At 40.9% G+C, this 21131-nt stretch overlaps 1 protein-coding gene across 1 annotated transcript in view; it reads left to right on the forward strand.

The window, feature by feature from the left end:
- Nucleotides 1-21131, forward strand: part of GLIS3 (GLIS family zinc finger 3) — a 203759-nt gene that overhangs the window by 19945 nt on the left and 162683 nt on the right. Inside the window, exon 3 of the mRNA XM_042455475.1 lies at nucleotides 2665-3145. Within this exon, the coding sequence (XP_042311409.1) occupies nucleotides 2761-3145 (385 nt within the window). The 5' untranslated portion in view covers nucleotides 2665-2760. The remainder of the gene's footprint in view (nucleotides 1-2664; nucleotides 3146-21131) is intronic.

A 21131-nucleotide genomic window follows, 5' to 3' on the forward strand; every position in this document is an offset into this window, starting at 1 on the left:
CTTAACATACTAAAATATATTACCCCGTATTTTCCGGCGTATAAGACAACTAGGGGTATAAGACGACCCCCAACTTTTCCAGTTAAAATATAGAGTTTGGGATATACTTGCCATATAAGACTACCCCTCTTCCAATGAACACCAAATAAAAATAAAAACCCCATCAGATTTGATTTCAATATGGTAATTTTAATTCAAATGCTTATGACATGCAGGTACTTAGCAGGAAAACCTGTTGTATCCAAAGTCTGCTTGGATTGGATTGTATACAAAGCCTGCAGATGCCCCAATCTGGCTCGGTAGTTTCAGCACCCACCCTATAAGACGAAACCCGGTGTATAAGACGACCCCCGACTTTTGAGAAAATTTTCCTGGGTTAAAAAGTAGTCTTATACGCCAGAAAATACAGTAAATCATTTATCAATTCAAGCCAGATAGCATAAAACCAGTGAAAATGACTGGAAACAATTCCAACCAGAGTACACATGCACATTGGATAAAATCAGTTAGGCTGTGAAAGCTTTAATTAATGCCTCCCCCATGTTTTGATTTGACACTAAAAAAACACCAGCATTGGTGCTAATCGGGTCTCCAAGGGGAAAGTATTCCATAACTGGGGTGCCACCACAGAGAAGACCATCTCTCATGTGCTTTTATTGCCCTACTGGTCAGACACAGAGGAGGGCCTCAGTTCTTGGATAGACACATTTTGGGAGAGGCACTCCTTTGAGTATTGAGATGTCGCCATCCAAGCCGAAGTCTTAGGCCCAGTACAAATGGGCCCAAGGTGTTATGCAAAGCCACGCTAGCGCTGTTCCTGCTGGAACCATGGCAACTGCCCATGCCTGGTCCCGATCTGGGCCTGCCACCATGGTTCTGAGCTGGGCTGCTGGCTTCTATCTGCTCCTCCTTGGCCTGGTTCTTTTTCATTGGCGCGGCCTTGGCATAGCTTCAGGCCACTTTCTGGGCATGCATCATGTAAACGGCATGCCCCCAACACAGCCTGAAGCTACGTCATTTTGTCCAGGCCTTACAAAACTGAGACCTCTCCCCACTGATTTCAGAAACTCTTACTCTTGATCAATTCAGAGCAGTAGATTGATTCTGAGTTTTGAGTTTTGTTGGTGCACTACGCCAGATTAAACATGCTAAAGGAAGTAGTGGAAGCAGGAAGAAAAAGGCCATGAAGATAGTGACTGTAACAAACCAAATGCTTGGAGCCAGCAGACCTTGTCTATTTTCCTTCACGACTACTGTATAGCTTTGTGAAAATATGCAGCCATTTATATGTACTATCAATAGGGATCTAGCTTGAGCCTCACAGTTTTCCAGTGCGATTGGTCTAACGTGGTGGAGGAGCTATCAAAGTGTAACTGATGGTCAACCTCTGTGTTATGCAATGTCAAGAATTATTCACAATGAAGACTGGCTAGTGGTTTCTTTATTTTTTGTGCAAATGTCTCCACATATTCCTTGGAAATCACTTTAATTATAATCCAAAACATGTTCATTGAAAACTGCTCTAGTTATACATTGTACTATCTGCACTAATTCATTCATTTTTCTTTCATTCATACAAAAGATACCTCGTCTTTTAAAGATCCCCTCCCTACTCATGAGAATTGTCTCCTTGTTGCAGGGAAGATAGAAGCACTGGATGGATTGTTCTTGCTCTCTTTCCAGGTGTATGTCTGTATTCATGTGTAAGGGGGAAAGAAACTAATTTTGCACAGAGACTTCTTATGCAAATTGTTGAGAGCTCGACAGGAGAGAAAAAGTGCTTGTCGTTTTGGTCTTGTGTAGAGATTTTGAGACAAGGTGTCTGGTTGACAATGAGAATTATGGTGCACATTCTTTACATACACATTATAGATCCACATCGTTTGCCCTGTTTATTTATTCCATGACTTTCCCCTGGTGCACACACATTGCTCACGGAAGACCTTTGTGAGCAGAGATTTGGGGACAAACCCTTGTATATTGAGTGTGGTAATCTTGTGTTGAGATACTGCTTTTTGGTCTATGCTAATTGTGAAATTAACACACATGAATGTTTAAATGATGGATACACAAAACCTTTTATTTTAAGATAGTTTGGTCATGTTTTCTTAAATTTCCACTCTTACCAGAAGGTAGAAGTATGTTGTTCTGATCATTCTTTTATTGTGCTCCTAGCCCTCAAAATATAAACTGCCACTGATTTCATACTTGGCCAGTGTCCCAGTGCTGCTTAACTGCTGTGCATGTTTTCTGTTCCCTTCTTTAAATTAGCACAAGGCAGAAATAAAAGAACGGGAGAGGGATGTTCTGCTCAGTGAGAGCTTCCCAACGGCAATTCAGTTTTCTCTCTGAGCTGGCTTCTTTCACTTGCCCAGTGTTCATTCCATTTCATGGCTGGTTAACTAGCACAAAGGTAGCTGACCTCACTGTTAACTTCTGCTTTTGAAAGGGGCATGATTTCCCTGCATTATAGTTCTCAGGAATCATTTATCCTTCTCCCCAGAGCTCTTTCTCTGTGATTGCTTCTACTTTGATGTCTGCACAATCAATATTTCTTCCCCATGCATTTAGACACAAAGCATATGCTCTGACCTCTTGTATTTTATATTAGTGCAAGTTATTTTATTTTTTATTACATTCTCTCCTCCCCCTTCCTTATAACAGGCTCAATGCAATATGGATAACTCACTGAACATGGACTGATGTCTTCACCATCTGGGTCTTTGTACTGCATATCTTTAAGAGGGCAGCTTTTTCGCAATGAATGTAAGGTCATGTGATATGAGCCACCGGACAACAAGTACTCCTCACAGGCCTGGGATGGTAAATGGACTGCAGATCCCACCTATCCGAGTTCATGTAGGAACTTCTTGTTCATCAACTAATGTTAGTACCCCAAGCCCAGCTATTGGGAACCTGTCTACCAGCCTCCATTTAAAAACATCTCTTGGAGGAGGCATTGCCCCATCAAGCAACATTGTTGATTCCAATATTCATTTCCCAGCTTTAAGCCCCAGGAGACAAACAGTTACTAGTGGGAAGCCTTCATTCCAAGTTCCACAACCTCCGGGATTGACAGCACCACAGTTTTTGAAGCCAAAGCAGCAAGAATTTGGAAATAGTTTCACTACCAACACAGTTAAAGGTAGGGTTAATTTTTCTAATCATGCTTCATTTTATTTTCTTACACACTCAGTAGTGTAATTACCAGGAAATTCTATATTGTTTATGTCCTTTTATACTATGGGGATGCTTCCAAGGATATAAATGTTTCCTACCTCCCCCTGCATATTTCATGTTCCATGTTCAAAAGGATTCTCATTGTATCCCTCTTCAAGCACTGCCTTTTTCCTGGGGATCTCTGTTTGTCACCACCATTATTCCCATTTTTGTTCTCTTTCACCATTGCTGACCATCATTTCTTTCCGGGGTGGTCTTACTGATTGGATGAATGGGCCATTGTCCACCTAGCTACCAACATCCCTCCTAGCCAGAGGAATACAAAATTTAGACCTTGCAGAAGTTGGTCAGCAAACTAGTTTTAGTGTGGTTCTGACTCTGGATGCCCCACCTTCTGACCCACTATCCCTAGTGGGCATTAACTGTCGTTCTTTCTCTTCTTCACTTCTCTAGGTGTGGGTTTCAGAGAACTATAGAGTTGTCAGGACTCTTGCTAGCTTTCTAGTCTGACTCACTGCTTAGTTTGGGAAACCAGATGATTGTCTACCTTTAGCAAAGGAGAGTCCATCTATCCTCAGTTGTGTTGTTCTCTTTTCAAAAGTTCTTACTATTAAGAACTAAGCTTCTCATAGTAGGCAATTAAAATTCACCCCCTTGTATACTGAAACTCATTAGAGCTAGTTCAGTTCTTTAGGGCAGCAGGAAACACATATTTGCCATTTTCTGTGTTTCAGCTCTCTAGGTGTTTGATAGGAGCCAATGTATTGTAGTGGTTTGAATGTTGGACTCTGGAGACCAGTGTTCGAATCCCTGCTCAGTCATGGAAACCCTCTGGGTGATCTTGGTCAAGTTACTCTCTCTCAGCCTCAGAGGAAGTCAAAGGCAAAGCCCCTCTGAACAATTCATGCCAAGAAATCCCTGTGATAGGTTTCTGTTTGGGTCACCATAAGTTAGAAACAGATTGAAGTCACACAGCATCAATAAGGTGTGTGAGTTTTATTATCTCTGTGTCATACTGGGCTGAAGAAACGGTTGCACTACTCATATAACAGTTGGAGTCATGTCTTGCAGAAAGTCTGCCTTTGCCTGTAACAATGAATCACAATTTAGTTAATGTCCATTAACAGAGCGGAGTCTGCACACACAATGTTGAGCTCACAGACTCATATTCCCCTGTCTCCTTTTCACATGAGTGGGAGGACAAATACGCCAGAATTCCATTTTGCTTTAGCAATTTCTTGACTCATCACATGTAAATAGGGATACATTTTTTTGCTTATTTCATATGTGAAAAAGACAAAGATTATGAGAGTTTTTATATATTTTTAAAAATATATATTTTAATTTTTGCGTTTTGGAACTTTTTTTGCAAAATTTTTCTTTGCACAATAAATGTTGGCCAGAATCTTATATGGAAGTTATGTCTTTGTAATTAGACTTATGTACATGAGAATTAGAATTGGGTAGTTTCATAGGATTTTATCAGACTGGCAAAAAAGACAGGAGCATGGCGACATGCTCCCATCGACATTGTGCAACAACGCAAATATTATCACACGACATCATGTGACGTCACAATTATCCTGCAATTATCCTGTGAATAAAGAAGCATTTAGTCTTGTGATGATCTTCACATTATTGAGTGATATTGACAGGAGCATATCACTATGCTCCCCCCCCCCTTTTTGGCCATTCTAATAAAGTCCATAATGTAGGGGAGCATACTAGGGGATGTGGGCTGCACCTTGAAGGGGGTGTGTGACATGGCTGCTCCCCAAACAACTGCCTTTTGGCAGAAATGGGCTGTGGTGTCTGCATGCATCCCTTTAAAATGCTAAAGAGATGGTGTGAGTGGGATGAGGCTCAGTGGAAGGAGAAAGAAGAGGACCCATTTTTAAAAAATAGTTTTTTTAAAAAAATATTATTTTTAAATTTTCTTTTAAAACATCACATCTTACCAAATTTTCATTTTAACTACATGAAACTATATAATATAAATACATTTAGGTTGTGTAATTTCAATTTTAATTTTGCTTGTTGTTTTGTGTCATAATTATTATCATTACATTATGTGATATACAGGAATTACAATTTATGAGTAAAAGTACAAAAACATTATCTTTTGGGTGTGGTTTGGAGGAGGTAACTTGAGGGATGTGTGACACCATGAGTTACTGCACCGGGTGATACCAACCCTAGTGATGCCACTGGTATCCAGGAGAAATATGCTGTTATGTTACTATGTAGTAGAGGTGGCATAGTGACCATGGCACAATGGGATTGATGTACATCAGGACCGATGCACATTGGTTACTAATGCACATTGGCACCATTGTGCATTGGGCACCAGTGCACATCAGGCACTCTTGCTATTATCCTGGTACACATTTGGAATTTATAACACAATTTCTTTGCGCCTCTGATACTTAGTTGTATGTGTGTAAGTGCCTTTCAATCACCTGTTGAATTATGTTGACCCCATGAATTTCATAGAGTTTTCTTAGGAAAGGAATCCTCCGAGGTGATTTTGCCATTTCTTTACTGTGAAATATAGCCTACAGGAGCTGGTACTCATTGGTGGTCTCCAATTCAAGTACTAACCAGAACTGACCCTGCTTAGCTTGCAAGTTCAGATGGGATATGGTGTCATTAGGATATCTAGGCCTGGTTGCTACTGAGGCTCTGTACAAATGGGCAGGAAGGGACGGCGAGACATTGCCCCTTTCTGCCTCGGATCAGTGCTGTGGCAAACGCATGCCACGGCACTGATACGGCCTCCACAGAGCACAAAAAGGAGCCAGTTTTTCTGGCTCCTTTTTGTGCCTGCGAAGTGGCGCCATAGCTGCTGCCGGGCAGCTTGATCATGCCCCTTTGGCACAGCGCTGTTTGGGCGCTGCGCCAAAGGGACATCATCATGGCACCCATCATCTGAATGGGCACACCAAAATGGCACCTGGGCAGTGCAGGGAGGGCTGTGAGCATGGGGATGCTCAGCCCTTACACTGCCTGCAGCACGGTAGGATTCTAGCCATCATGTTTTGCACAAAACATATCATTTGTGTGCAAAAATGTATTTGTGCTCTTGAAAATCATTTTTCTTGATATGAAAAGATCGTGAAGGGTGGCTGGCATAGGCATCAGTTGTGTTTAAGGCATGTTTTCTTTGAAAAAGCAACCTCATTAAAATTATTGAAGACAGGAACACATACATTCTTTCAACAGATGCGTCTCAACAGCTTGGCAAGTACAGCTTCTCCTTTTTTGCAGTGATGACATACAATAAAAGTGATGTCTGCAAGCTATTTTAAGGGAATATAGTTAATAGTTGAATTGGAGGTCATTTGGGATCTTTTAAAATTAATTACTGCTATGTCAGTAAAGGGTGTATGTGGAAAGAATCAGAAAGGGTTTCTGTCATCCAGTACGAGACAACATGTCTTTTGGATAACGCAATTGTACAAATTATATTTTTCAAATGTGGGTCTTGTTGGCTTTGGAATAACAGGGATGGAAGCTAGTTTCTAGCTGAGTTAGTAGATGTGTTTTAGTTTGGATTATGCCATCCAAATGTTCAATGCCACAGAAAAGTTTGAAAAGAAGTATTTAATGAAGCAGTACTTGCCTTCAGTCCCAATGACAACAATGTTTTGTTATATATATATATAACATATATATATATATATATATATATATATATATATATATATATGCTTCCTGGTAATTTAGAACAGATGGTGTGTTACTGGGTCCCCCCCCCCCTTTTCACTCTAGATGAGAAAGGCAAGTCTCAACAGGAACAATTTTATGGCTCATACCTAAATTGCTACCGATCTAGGTGGGATGCCGCCGCCAGGATGCATCCCAGGTCGAAGCCTCACTCAACCAACATTTTTTCGAAGTCAGGGAGTTTCCAACTTCAAAAATTGGCTAGCTAAGCGAGGCTTTGATCCAGGATGCATCCTGGTGGCGACATCCCACCTAGATTGGTGGGGATTTAGGTATGATAACATCAAGGGGCACCCCAGATCCAGAATTGAAGCCAAAAGAGGTAAACCAGTTTATATGCCCAAGTGATAAACTCTGCTGTTTGCACCACCATCAGGATGATGTGCCTGCATGTATATCCTTTGCACACTTCCCCTGGTGTTTTTGTATATTTTCCAATTTTAGCTCAGTTTGTCTATGGATGGAGTGGAAGCCAGAGGGAAGAGAAAATCTCATCTTTACTATTCTATTCCATTATCACCTACCATTCCCAGCAGGAAATGAAGGCTTGTCTCTGGTGGCTGGAGCACCAACCTCCTTGTAGGAACAAAGACAAGCCTCCAGCAACAGCTTCCTGCTTGGAGTTAAATAATTAACACAAAAAGATAGCCAGATCTGAAAGGATAGTTAAGCTTCTCAGAGAAGGGTTGTGAACTGCCAGCAAAAAATGGTGGATTGCAATGTTCTATGAGGCTGAATAGGAAAAGTCATTGACTGGATGGAAAGGGGAGAGCAGAGGAGGAAAAGCCCTTGGCAGGACTGAAAACATGCTATAGGTTGTGGCTGGCCCATAGGACAGTAGTTCCCCATTCTTGTATTGCATGAGAATCCAAATGTCAGCAAACAAAGCAAAAGGTGCTAGTTTAAAAAATAATAAATTCTGCAAATTAATAGCTGACTTGTTACCGTGTATTGCATAGGGATTATTAAACAGGAGAATGAAATAAATCTTTCTATGAAGCAAAGATGCAGAACACTGAATGCTAATTCTTCTTGAGTTGCTCGTTGAGCTCACATCTCTAACCTTGCCTAATTCTGTAGATCAGAAATAATAGTGTGTGCATCATAGGGGATATTATTGTATCTCCCTTCCAGTAAAGCTGAGGATAGAAATTAAATTTTGCTAAAGTGAATGCTATCCTGTATTTTGGAAGGGTTAGAAGACTCAAATAGTTAACTAATAAAAAAGCATTGCCATTATCTCTGAAATCAGGATATATGGTGGCTGCTTTTATATGTTGTTGCAACTCATTATCTGTAATACATTGATGACTTTTCTGTTTTGCTTCCACATGACCCATTGCCAGAATACTGGTTTGTGAAAAGCCCAGTTTATCTAATTTCCCAGAGTCTAGTTCCATCTAGAAAGAAACCCATTGGATAATAGCAAAAGAGCTAATCCTACTGGAGTAAAAAGCATTCTAAGCCAAAAAATTAAACTTAAGTACCCATGCCCGATGTTTTTCTGAAACTAGAACTTTTGGTCACTTTTGGATTTATCCATTTATTTACTTTTTGTGTTTGTGAGCATGTGTGTATTTCTGGAGCTGGTGTGGCTTTTCTAGAGCTTGCCTACTCCCTACTTTAAAGAAATAGTACCAGTGTCTTTTTTTCTGTTGTGATGTTAAACTTGTCTGGATTAGAACGCTAATGTTGAAGATAGGTAGGCTTCAACCATTGTCCTAAGGGATCTTTATTTCATAATTTAAATTACAGGTGCAGTAGCCACTATCCAGATTGGAATGATGGTGTGAGAACATTATGGAAGCTCTTGAACATATATTTGAAGAATAGCATGAATGATTATTTTCTTTCTGGTCTTAGTTTTTGGGTCCAACTCACAATTGCTATAATGCATTAACTGTTTAGGGGAATCCACACAAGTTTTTTCCCTCTGCCACTTAATTTACACCAGTCTAGCTCCCCCTACCCTTGGCCAATTGATCACCTACAGAGGAAAATTTTCCTTTTTTGTTTCTGAGATCCCTCTTTAGCTCCAGCTACTAGAGCGGAAACACAGTTTTGTTTGTGGAAATTTTTGTGGCACAGAAACACACTGAGATGATGGGTAAGGGGAGGAAATATGGGTTTGTGTGCATGCTTAAATCTATGTTTAAGGGAAGAGGTGGTCCATTCATGTATGTGGTCCTTGCCTCTCCCCCCACAGCAGCTGAGGCAGTATGCATCCCTTAGGGTTCAAAAGTTTATGCAGTTCTGGTTTACAGCTTTCTATTTTCTATCTCATATGGAATGCTACTAAGTTGTAATTGTAATGATTCCAACAACTGATTTTATGGAAACAGAGTGGGGTTGGTCTTGTTACTTGACCTCAAGTCAGTTTCAACTTAGGGTTGAGTTTATGAATGAGAAACCTCAGAGAGCCCTGGTCATCAACTGCCCTGCTCAGTTTGTGCAAACAAAGGGCAGCCATGGCTTCCCTTCTTGAAGCAATCCACCTGTAATGCAGTCTCCCTCTTTTCTTAATGTCTTCAACTTTATCAAAGGATATGTAACATAAGATGAAAATAATAATACAGTGCGCCCGCGTCATACGTGGCTTCCAGTATATGCTGTAAGCTGCACTGGAAAAAAGCCTCCCGTGCCCCGGAAGGAGTAATGGAGCACGCGCCGCGCTGCGCACCTCATGGCATGCTGTGGGCACAAGCCCCATTGCTTCTTATGGGGCTTGAGCTTATGCATTTTTTCTTTTACACAGGGCTGTGTATGTCTGGAATGGATCCGCGTAAGAGAAGGTCCCACTGTAATAATAACAATAATCCGATAATAATAGTGCATAAGGGAAAGGAAAGGTGTGTAGAATTCTCATGCCACTATCTAACATTTATCTTTCTTCATCTTACCAAAGCTGTTAATAACAAAAATGACAGATGGAATGAATAGTCTCAGTTATTTGCTCCCAAGTTGAAAAATGGTTTACTGAACACTCTTCAGGAAGAATAACAGACCAGCAAAAATTCAACATCCCAAAGTGTTGCTCAGGAATTAGTCTGTGGAGAAAAACACTCCCCCCCCCCCCAGAAACCTGTTTTCTGCAAAGAAAATGAGTTTGTTGCCCAGAAATCACTGTTTCTTGTGAAGAAAACATAGAGGGCTTTGCTCAAGAAAATACATGTTTTTCTCTGCAGAATAATTCTCTGTGAAACACTTGGAGATGTTTGAATACAAGGAGAACACTGGATAAATATTTGTTTTCTCTTCAGTGGGGAAAAAGCTAATTTAATTACTTCTCTTTTCACGTAAGGATGAAATAGTCAAGGATTTACATCTTTAACACAAATATGTGTGTGTGTGTGTGTGTGTGTGTTTTACAGTAGAAAAAGTATATATATCTGTTAAAACTATTTAGTTGTGTGAGCACAATCACCATCTGGTCAGCTAGGATAACTCTTGGCTAATTGTCAAGAGAGCCTTTAATGTGCATAATAGTGGCATAGATCTCTGTACAGGGTTATGTGCAAAAATGTTAATCAGTAAGCAGTTTCAGCCACACTTGAAATCTCTCTTTTACATAGTTATTATTTTACTCTTTAGGGACATTGTTTTTTCATCTGTCACTTGGCATGGTCTGAAAAAGAGGTTCATCAGTATGCTATGAGACTCCTTGCACAAAAAGCTGGATTCCATCTTCATTTGTTTTTATTCTCACTTGCTGCCTTTAATCAGTTTCCAGTGGCTCAGTAGGCCTGACCATAGACAATGTTTTACACTGAAGTGATTACACAATAAATGCGTAGATTTGTATCCAACACACAGAACGCCTTCTTTTCAGTTCCATGCATTCCAGCAGCTTTGAAATGGTTAAACAAAACTCAAGAAACAAAACAAGACTGAAATCACAAGGGGATCACAAATGGAGACTTAGAGCAATTGGCTGAAGGATTCACTTGAAGCCAATAGAAATAGGTCTGGATGAATTCCTCCAGCATTTGTGCCTCTTTGCCAAAAGAACAGAATTTAGCACATAATAGACCCTGGGCTAAATTCCTTGTGTGTGTGTGTGTGTGTGTGTGTGTATTATAAACTTTCTAAAACTACACACAGAAGAGTGTGCTTGGGATTTATTTCCTTAGATTTTCAATTATATTGAAGTGTTTCATGTTATTGTTGTAAGACATGCATTTGGCATAGGTTACTTTAGAGAACTTTTTAAAAGAGCACATTCAGTACATTTCATATGTAACTGCTGAGCTATTGTCAGCCTAAATCCTGCAGAGGACATTCAGTGTTTCACATACCATCCTAGCAAATCCCCCAGGAGTCAACCTGAAAAGTAGTGGTTTCAAAAATGAACTCTTGCCTTTTTCATGCTTAATGGAAACCCAGACAGCTAAAGGACCTACATAGCCAAAAGGTCCTAAGGCACTTGCAGATGTCTCTGAGAAGTACTAGACTTTGTGCCAAAATAGATCTATTTTTATATTAAAAATTATGAAATGCCTTGGAGACTATTTGCTAGCACAGTGCCAACACATAATCACTTTTTGTTACAACTTATCATGGATCAGAACAAACTGCAAAAAACCTTCCAAAACAAAATATCCAAACCCAGCCATAACTGAAGAAATGTTGCTAAAAGCTATCTGAAATTATGGAAAGTTTTTAGAAACCCTTTGTCCTAAACCATGAGAAGATATAGCACTCCATATTCAAATGAACTGCTTTCATTTTAAATAGGTATTGCAAAAGGAGAAACCTATATGAACACAACAGATTTCTGTGAATAAATTGATTCCTTTGTATTATATTCATATGTCTCAAAGCAGTACAACTGGCTTCATGCAGCACTGTTGGTTGTGTTATCTGTGATCTGATTGAAGAATGAACAAAAATACACAGTGAGTGAAAAAGAAAAGAAAAATTAAGGAAGAATCAAATTGTGAAACCATGTGAAATAAATCTATTTTGTGACATGGAAGTAGTCACAGCTTCTTGTTCCTTCAGAAAAGTTAGCATGCATGCGAAGTAGACAACAGTCTGGAAATAACTAGTTAAAATAACTAGTTCCTTATACCTTATAGTAATAGATATGGTGGAGAGGGCAACTGTAGGAGGCTAGGGGGCTGCATTAGCATCTTAGGAGACCTTGGGTTGCTGCACCTTCACTACACACTCCACTGAACCATCCACTAATTTTTTGGTTCCAGATGTTCCACAGTTCTCTATAAGGGCTATGGGTGCATTATTGCCATGTTTTCAGGCCCTTCTGAGCCATTTTAGGTCAGGAGAGGCCTTTTTTTAAAAAAAATAGAAAGTGACCAGACGTCATTTCTGGTTTACTCCTGGTTTTAAGAAGGTCTTTCCTGGGCCTAAGATGTCCCCAGTGGGCAAAATGTGGCAGAAATGTTTCCCCTAGTGTGACATAGTGGTTTGGGTGTTGGTCTGTGACTCTGGAGACCAGGGTTTGATTCCTGCCTCAGCCATGAAACTCACTGGGTAACCTTGGGCAAGACACATGCTTTCAGCTTCAGGGGAAGGCAATGGCTAACCTTCTCTGAACAAATCTTGCCAAAAAAAAACCCATGATAGGGTTGCCTCAGGGTTGCCATAAGTTGGAAATGACTTGAAGGCAACCAACACACAAACACCTCCTAGAGGCCATTAGGGAACTTTGGGAGGGGGGACTTTTTATTTTATTTTTACATTCTTTTGACCCCATGAGACCCTGAAGGCCGCAAAAATGGCTCACTGGGCTCACTCCTTAAGTAATGCATAACTAAGGGTAACATGATGATGAATAATGTCATGTTTCTTTTCCTGGAACTATTACATTTAGTAATATATAGTTCCAGGAATATGGATTCACTAAATGGTGGAAAAGACATATCACATGGTTTAAGTGCTAGTTTATGTTGTGCTCATGCTGTTGACTCATGCTTTGTTATGAGCGTTGAGGTGATGACAACGCAGTTAAGGAGACAGTGTGTTTTGTATTACATGCCAGTATTTGCTGCATTCAGATGTTTTATTTGTTGTTGTGTGACTTAAAGTTGTTTAGTAGTTTATGGCATCCCTATCATGGGGTTTTTCTTGGCAAGTTTCTTTATAGGAGGTTTGCCATTGCCATCGCTTGAGGCTGAGAGAATGTGATTTACTTGAGGTCATCTAGTGGGCAATTCAAACCATGGTCTCCAGAGTTATGGTCCAATGCTCAAATCACTACACTATGCTGGCTCTCAAATACAGTGGACTCTTGTTATACGCTGTGGTTTGGTTCCAAGATCCCCCGTGGATAACAAAATCTGTGGATGCTCAAGTCCCATTAAATATAATGACATGGAAAATGGTGTCCCTTATAAAAAATAGAAAATCAAGGTTTGATATTTGAAATTTATACTTTTTTTGAACATTTTCAAACTGTGGATGCTTGAATCCGTGTATAAAAAAATCAGTGTATAAGAAGGGCTGACTGTAGTTTGTAATAGCAACTAATTAATCTCTCAGGACTTGGAACTATAATTGCAACTAATTACATTTTAAGAGTAAATTCCCAAGCTCAGAAATAGATGGAGTATTTTAACAAGGCTTGTATATCTTTAAATAATTTCCATTTGGATGGACTGTAGCTAAAGCTGTGCTCCACACCATCCCTGGTTATAATTAAGCAAGCATCTTCAGCCTCTAAAATTTGATATAGAAAATAATTTGAAAGCAGAAAATTAGAACAATTCAGCTATGGCCTCCTCCTTTTTGGTATGTATTGGACTTTTCCTCTTCTATTTTCTTATCTTTATTGGTTTTCAAGAACCCTGTTGGGTCTTCTTATCCTCTTGTCCCAATTTTATCACCTTCTATCATTTCCCTTGTACACTACAACATTAATATAGAACAGGTAATAATCAACTGACATCTTTGTAGGGCAGTAACTGAACAGGACACTAGTACTATACACTTTTGAAATCAGCAAGCTCTGAGTATTTGACATGCCAGGGCTGACTGTCTCCAGGTCTAAAGACAGCATATCTTACAACATTTCTCAGATGGAAATGGGGACATATGTGACCAAGCAACATCAGAGTGGGATCAAGATGACAAAATATATTAATACGGAAGAAGAGACAGGCCAAGAGAGGCTGTTGGAGTTTGCTTTCCCCTTAGTATTTCAGGAAGAGCAAGATTCTGCCTCTTCTCACTGTAATTACTTGTGTGTTTCGAACTCATTGTGTGGCAACAGAAGTAAGGCCTTGTCTGTGTGCCCCCCTCTCTGGCCTTCACTCCATCTACTTGGTAAGAAGTCTGGACGAGCAGATTCATTTAGTTCATTTAGTTGATTCAGAGCTGGTTCTTTCCTCCAACAGGAGGAAATTATTAGGAAACTCAAGAAGAAGAATTGGTCCTGGGTGCTTAAGAAGGATTGTTTGCATGGCCTGTGTAACCTCCCCCCCACCCAGCCTCGCATTATCAAGTTCAGACAACGCAGGCCAAAACCCCAGGGGCCGATGGGCCAAAACCCCCAGGGTGGATGCTGCCAGATCTTGGATAAGCAGCCATTCCCTCAGGTCAGTTTGACCCCTGATTTACCATGGAGTTTCCTGGAAACTTCATGGCAAACCCCAGTTGTTTACATGCCCTCTCCCCCATGCTTCTTACCTTGCTGTGCCATCTCTGGTCTGATGTAGAAACGGAGCCTGTCCATGTGGCAGTGGGGGGCTTCTCAATACCAGTGGCAGTGATGGTGTGGCAAAGTAAGGAGAATGTGCTGGGAGCAGGTCCTGGGTTCATGCAGGGATGTGTGCAGCCTGAGTGAGCACCTGTTCTATTCTGGCCCATCTGTTCAGTCCCAGAAAAATATGAAAGCTGTTAGATACGAAAGATGGAAATTAAAGATTAGATGATGCACTAGGTAAAAACAATTAATTGGATCCCAACTGTGAGAATTACCTGGTGGTTTTAGGGGATGGAATCACTCAATGCAAAGTCCCTCTTCAAGTGAGGAAAAATCTTACTGGAACGTAAATAAGGCCAGAGAAAGCTTTGTCCCTCATTTGCAGACATTAACAGTGTGAAATTTATTGTATCAGCAACCTGCTACAAATTGCCCTTTTAAAATATCCTTTTACCCATTTCAACATCATTGTTCCGTTATCACAGCTCTAAGGACAAGTTCCTAAGTATAATTGAACAGTTGATGCGCAGTGTAATTGATCCAGGGTATATTTATTGAAGTTTCTGTTTGAACATGTGTTAGCAAATCTATGGTTGCCTTGAAAGTCACAGATAATCAAATCTCTCATTAAACAGTATCTTCAGAACAAAATGTGCTTCAAGAATAACCAATTTAGCATTGGTGTCTTAATTAATCAGAAAAAGAGTACAATGTAGAGAGCTCTGGTGTAATTTTTTGTGTGAACCTTGTCTGTTCTTGGCAACTCCAAAGAATTCTAGGCAGTTATTTATTTAAAGTGCAGAGCATGAAGAATAGCTGACTTTCTTCCAAAGACAGAGGGAAAAAAGTATTTTAAAACTGTTGTCATTTATTATAAACTATCTGGTGTGTGACTGGATGGGAGGGAGGTAAGAGTCACATTGTCATAAGCCATCACACAGTTGCCTTTTTTATTTGATTGTTTTTTGAGGGGAAAGTTATTATTTTACAATGTATGAATTGCTGTTTGGTGAGATTCTTCCACCACCCAGGTTCCTTTGACAGTCTTCCCTGTTCAAGTGCCCTCTAGATATTTTAAAATACAACTACTTGCAGCTCATTCCACCATGAACAGTGGACAGGGATGATGACCTGGAGGACACTGGCTTGAATAGCCAGTTTTATGCTGTGCAAGCAAAGATATTGGCTTGAATCCTGTTGGTTGTACCTTTTTTGCTCATTGTATAATGGATGTATTCACTTCATGGTTGCCAGAGCAGAGTTCCACAAGGTTAGTCATTTCACAAGGACTTAAATCCCATTGTTAGTCCCAACTAGTATAGAGCCATTGAATCAGTTGGCCTTACCTGTATTGACTCAGCATTCAACAATTGATTGAATGGGTCTATTTAGTTGGGCCTAACTAATAGTACTGTATTCAGTGGAACTGCAGAGACAGTCACTGTGCATAAACAGGAACATTGGCAGATACATGGTTGTACAGTTCAGCAGAAAAGTAGTAGAGTATAGCATAACCACCATGTAGCCATGTTAATGTATATTTAAAACTATAGAAGCATGATGTAAGACAGAGACTAAGAAAGTTTGGCCTGCAGTCTGGATGCAGCCCACAGTTTCTTACTTCTGTGGTCCCTGAAATCTCCTACCAGTCCCCCAACCCCCCTCCAATTTTTAATGTAATTTTCATCTGATTTTTGTCAAAAACTTGTTCCTAAAACCCCACAATATGCATACAAGCAGGTAAAAAAAAAAGCCCTCCCAACTCCCTCCAAAGCATTCCAGAATCTCCACTGCCGTCAAATAATTCGGTTTCTCTTCCAAAATGGCTACAGGAAGTGATGCCATGTTCTTTAGTTGCAATTTGGGAGGAGAAAAAGAGGGAAATAGGTATTTTGGGGAAGGTGCTGTTCATGGGGATAGAGGCTTTGGGGTGGCCCTCATGTACTTGCCTACTCCTAATGTAGTATCTCTGCTGATAATTTTTGCTGTTGTTTCGAATAAGGCTGAATACATATCTGGAGTAATTCCTAGACCCCCCCCCCTCGCAGTCTAGGGATTACTTCAGATATGTGTTCAGCCTTATTCTAAACAACAACAAAAATGTTGTGAGTGTTTGGATCTTCAGATATTGAGTTATGACTCTCATCGTTCCACACCATTGGCTATGCTAGTTAGTGGCAATGGGAGATGCAGTCCCAAAGTACATGTAAAAGTGTATCTTCCACATCCTCCTGCCCTTGGAATCCAACGAATTTCACTAAGAATAGCAATCAATATTCTATAGAATGAAGTGCCACAAAGGTTCTGCTTGACCAGGTTAGATGACGAAAAGAAGGGAGTGTCAAGGCTTGTTGGTCTGAAGAATTTTTGGCATCAGTCATTTCACTTCACTTTCTTATGAACATTAGAAAATCCAAACAGTGTCCTGTCTACACTGTAGATGTCCCAGTCCTACCATTATTTGCCTCTTTGACATGTAAAAAGGAGTCAATAAAAGTATTTATGCCAATAAAAGACCAAATACTTTGTACTGTATATTATGGTGTGCCTTCAAACCATTTCTGACATATGGTGATTCGAAGACAAACATATAATGTGGTTTTCTTGGCAAGATTTGTTCAGAGGGGCTTTGTCTTTGCCTTCCTCTGAGGCTGAGAGAGTATGACTTGCCCACAGTCACCTGAAGTAGTAACGAATTAAAGAGCTTATGTAGCCAGGTGGAGGGGGCAGGTTAGGCACAGGGGTAGCTGGGTTGGATGATGTGCCTGAGAGGGGAGGGTCAGAAAGTGGAGGCAAGTGGGGAGAACATGGTACTGAACAGCAGGGAGGGGATGGAGTGGAGGATCCTGGGAAGTGAGAGGAACAGGAGGTGGGGCTAAAGAGAAAAAGGATAAGAGGGGAGGGCCAGGTGTGGTCAAGGGAGGGGTGTGGGATGGTGAGGTTGAAGTGAAGCAGCCGGAGAAAGGGCAAGAGGAGGAGGAGAGCTAGTGCCAGGGTGGGAGGGCTGGACTGCTGCCCTACAATGAGATTGTGGATGTCCACAGGCAGGGGAACGGCCATATACAATGGAGGGACCTGCAAGTGGAAGGCAAATAAAGTGAGATACCACACTTAGGGGAAGTGGTGGGCCACACCCTCAACTGGGCAATCTGGAAGGGGCCTGGTGGGACATGCAAGGAAAGAGGTGGGAGCATGGGCCTGAACCTTCCATTGTGGAGAATACTGATGTGGAGCTGAAGGAAAAGTGCTTGCCCTCCTCCTGGGACTTGAATACTGAGACGCAGCATTAATGCAAAGGTTTTGGAGGGGCAGAATTAGTTAATGGTGAATTAACTGACCTGTTGAGTTGAATTGTTTCCAGATGTGTTTAGTTTATTATAAAGAGTTGTGTTTGTGGAGCAGAAATTTGCTGTTTGACTCCATTTGTTAAAGTTGCATGGAGCCGATAAGAAGAACCAAGCCACCCATGCCAGGAGATGTGGGCCACAGCTTATAATAATGAATGGGAGAAAGTGAAGAGAGAAATAGATTAAGAAGGCTCAGGCAAGAAGTGAGCAGGCACCATGCTTTCCTTGATCTGTTACTGCAATGTTATGTGTACCTTTTGACAATAGTATTAATGAATGTATATTCATGGTGAGAGCCATATCAGGTAATGGTTTAAGCATTGGGCTATGACTCTGGAGACCAGTGTTTGATTCCCTGCTTGGCCAAAGAAGCCCACTGGATGACCTTGGGTGAGTCACACAGTTTCATCCCCAGGAAACCCTGCAATAGGTTTGGCTTAGAGTCGCCATCAGTAAGAAACCACTGGAAGGCACACAACAACAACAATTATTTTCAGTACAAATCTGACATACAGGTATTCTGGAAATATTTCTGCAATTCTGCTACATTTCTAGTTTTCCTTATGGAAATTCTCTGCTTTTTGGCACACAGTTAATACGTAGGTTAAAGAGTGGAAGTTAAAGTCTGGCAGATCTTGCAATCAGCCAACTCTGAAATTCTAGGGATCACATTAACCCTTCAGGACACCTTGCAGCGCCACACCCTTCACTGCACCTGCTCCCACAAAAAAGGAATGTCAAAATTTCAGCCCCTTCAATGCCCTCTAGGTGAAATGGGGGCATTCATACCATGTTTTGCGGGCATTCTTAGCCCCCTAGAGGGAATTTTGGGGCATTTAGAGGTTGTTTTTAATTTAAAAAATGAAAACTGTTATTATTATTGTTATTGTTGTTATTGTTACTATTTCCCACACTTTTTCCAAAACTAAGACTCAAAACAGTACAAATAAAAACATATAAAATGTTACATCAAAACAGAATTAAATTATTACAATATTAAAACAGATTGTATAAAAATAAAATATAGTTAAAAAGATAAAGGTGTTTAAAATACTTTAAAAAATACAACATCTATCCCATTTTTAAAAACCTTCTGCTTTAAAAGGCTGTCTGAAGAGGAAGATCTTTGCCTGCCGGCAGAAGTCTAACAAGGAAAGGGCCATTCTGTCCTCCCTGGGAAGAGAGTTTCGGAGTCTAGGGGCAGCCATGCTTGCGATGGTGGTGGGATGGAGAGAAAGGCCTCTCTTGAGGATCTCACAGCCTGGGCTGGCTCATACAGCAAGATGCGGTCTGCCAAATAGCCTGGACCTGAGCCATGTAGGGCTATATAGGTCGTAACCAGCACTTTGAATTGTGCCTGAAAGCAAACTGGCAGCCCTTGGAGCTGTGTCAGTAGGAACGTTGTGTGATCTCTATAACGTGCCCCTGTTAACAGCCTGGCTGCAGCTCATTGGAATGGCTCAAGTTTCCAAACACTCTACAAAGACAGCCCCAAGTAGAGTGCATTACAGTAGTCCAAATGGGATGTAACCAAGGCATGTACTACCATGGCCGTATCTGATGTTTCAAGGAATGGGCGCAGTTGGCGCACAATTTTTAAATATGCAAAAGCACTCCTGGTCACTGCAGAGACCTGGGCCTCCAGGTTCAAAGATGTATCCAAGAGTACCCCCAAACTGTGCACCTATATCTTCAGGGGGAGTGAACCCTATTTAACACAGGCTGAATCCCCATTCCCTAATCTGCCTTCCAATTGACTAGGAGCACTTCTGTCTTGTCTGGATTGAGTTTCAATTTGTTTGCCCTCATCCAGTCCATTACTGATGATAGACCCTGGTTTAGGACCAGGATAGCCTCCTTGGATTGAGGTGGAAAGGAGTAGTAGAGTTGAGTGTCATCTGCCCCCCCAAACTCTGCATGACCTCTCCGAGCGGTTTCATGTATATGTTGAATAGCATAGGGGACAGCACAGAACCCTGAGGGACCCCAAAGGCTCATGGCAGGGGGTCAAGCAGGAGTCCCCCAGCACCACTTTCTGGGTTCACCCCTTCAAGAAGAAATGGAGCCACGGTAAAATAGTGCCTCCAAGTCCCATCCCAGAGAGGGGGCCCAGAAGGATACCATGGTTGATGGTATCAAAAGCTGCTGAGAGGTGCAGCAGAACTAACAGGGACACACTCTGTCCAGTTCACTGCATAGGTCATCCATTAAGGTGACCAAGGCTGTCTCTGTTCCATAGTCAGGCCTGAAACCAGATTGAAATGGATCCAGATAATCTGTTTTGTCCAGAAACCTCTGGTTTGATCTTTGGAAAAAGGAAGAACTTTATATGCTGAAGCTCATGGGTGGGAAAGCTTTGACTTTACAGATGTTTTTGCCCATGAGGTTCATCCAGTTTGACCAACAATAAGGGATATTGAAATAATGGGAGTTTGTGAGCTGTGGACATTAAAATGTGAAAGTTAAAATATGGGTTCTATGGCAGTCAGCCAGTGAATCCCCTCTGAGTTTGATTCCATTCTGACCCCATCCCTCCACAAAAGGTTCAGCACCCAAGATAGCTCCTTTAAACTCTTGAATGAAAGCCAGAGGGAATTCATCATTTCCGTGATATGGGACCCATCACTGAAGGAACAGGCCAGGCTTGTGGTTTTGTGTGCTCAGGTATGACTAGTTGCTAATCCTACAATAGAGAAGCTACTGTATATTAGAAAAAGAAGAACTTTATATGCTGAAGCTCATGGGTGGGTAAGCTTTGACCTTCCAGATGTTTTTGCATATCAGGCCCACCCAGTTTAACCAACAATATAGACTATTGAGGTAATGGGAGTTGTAATCCAAAGCATCTGGAGAACCACAGCTTCCTTACCTCTGTTGTAGCTACTAAGCCACTGTCACATGAAGAGTCATAATCCCCAACAGATATTTCCAGGAGCTCTGATAGTGAAATGATTATTCTTTATACTGTAATTTTGAAAATATGGTCTCAAACATAGCCATATAGTGAATGGCTCTTTACTGGTACAATGAATACACATCATGAGTGTTTGATTCTACACTCATTCAGAAAGGACATCTACTCTACATTTAGAAATGTTTTAAAATGTCAGTGAAATACTCATTGACTAATCATACTAAGAAGCAGGTAGAGGCTTGATTCTTACAAAACAATTTCGTAGAATAGTGACTGCATATTTTATCTTGGCTTCTACATG

The sequence above is a fragment of the Sceloporus undulatus genome, chromosome 2 (assembly GCF_019175285.1).
Source record: "Sceloporus undulatus isolate JIND9_A2432 ecotype Alabama chromosome 2, SceUnd_v1.1, whole genome shotgun sequence".
NCBI classification, from domain to species: Eukaryota; Metazoa; Chordata; class Lepidosauria; order Squamata; family Phrynosomatidae; genus Sceloporus; species Sceloporus undulatus.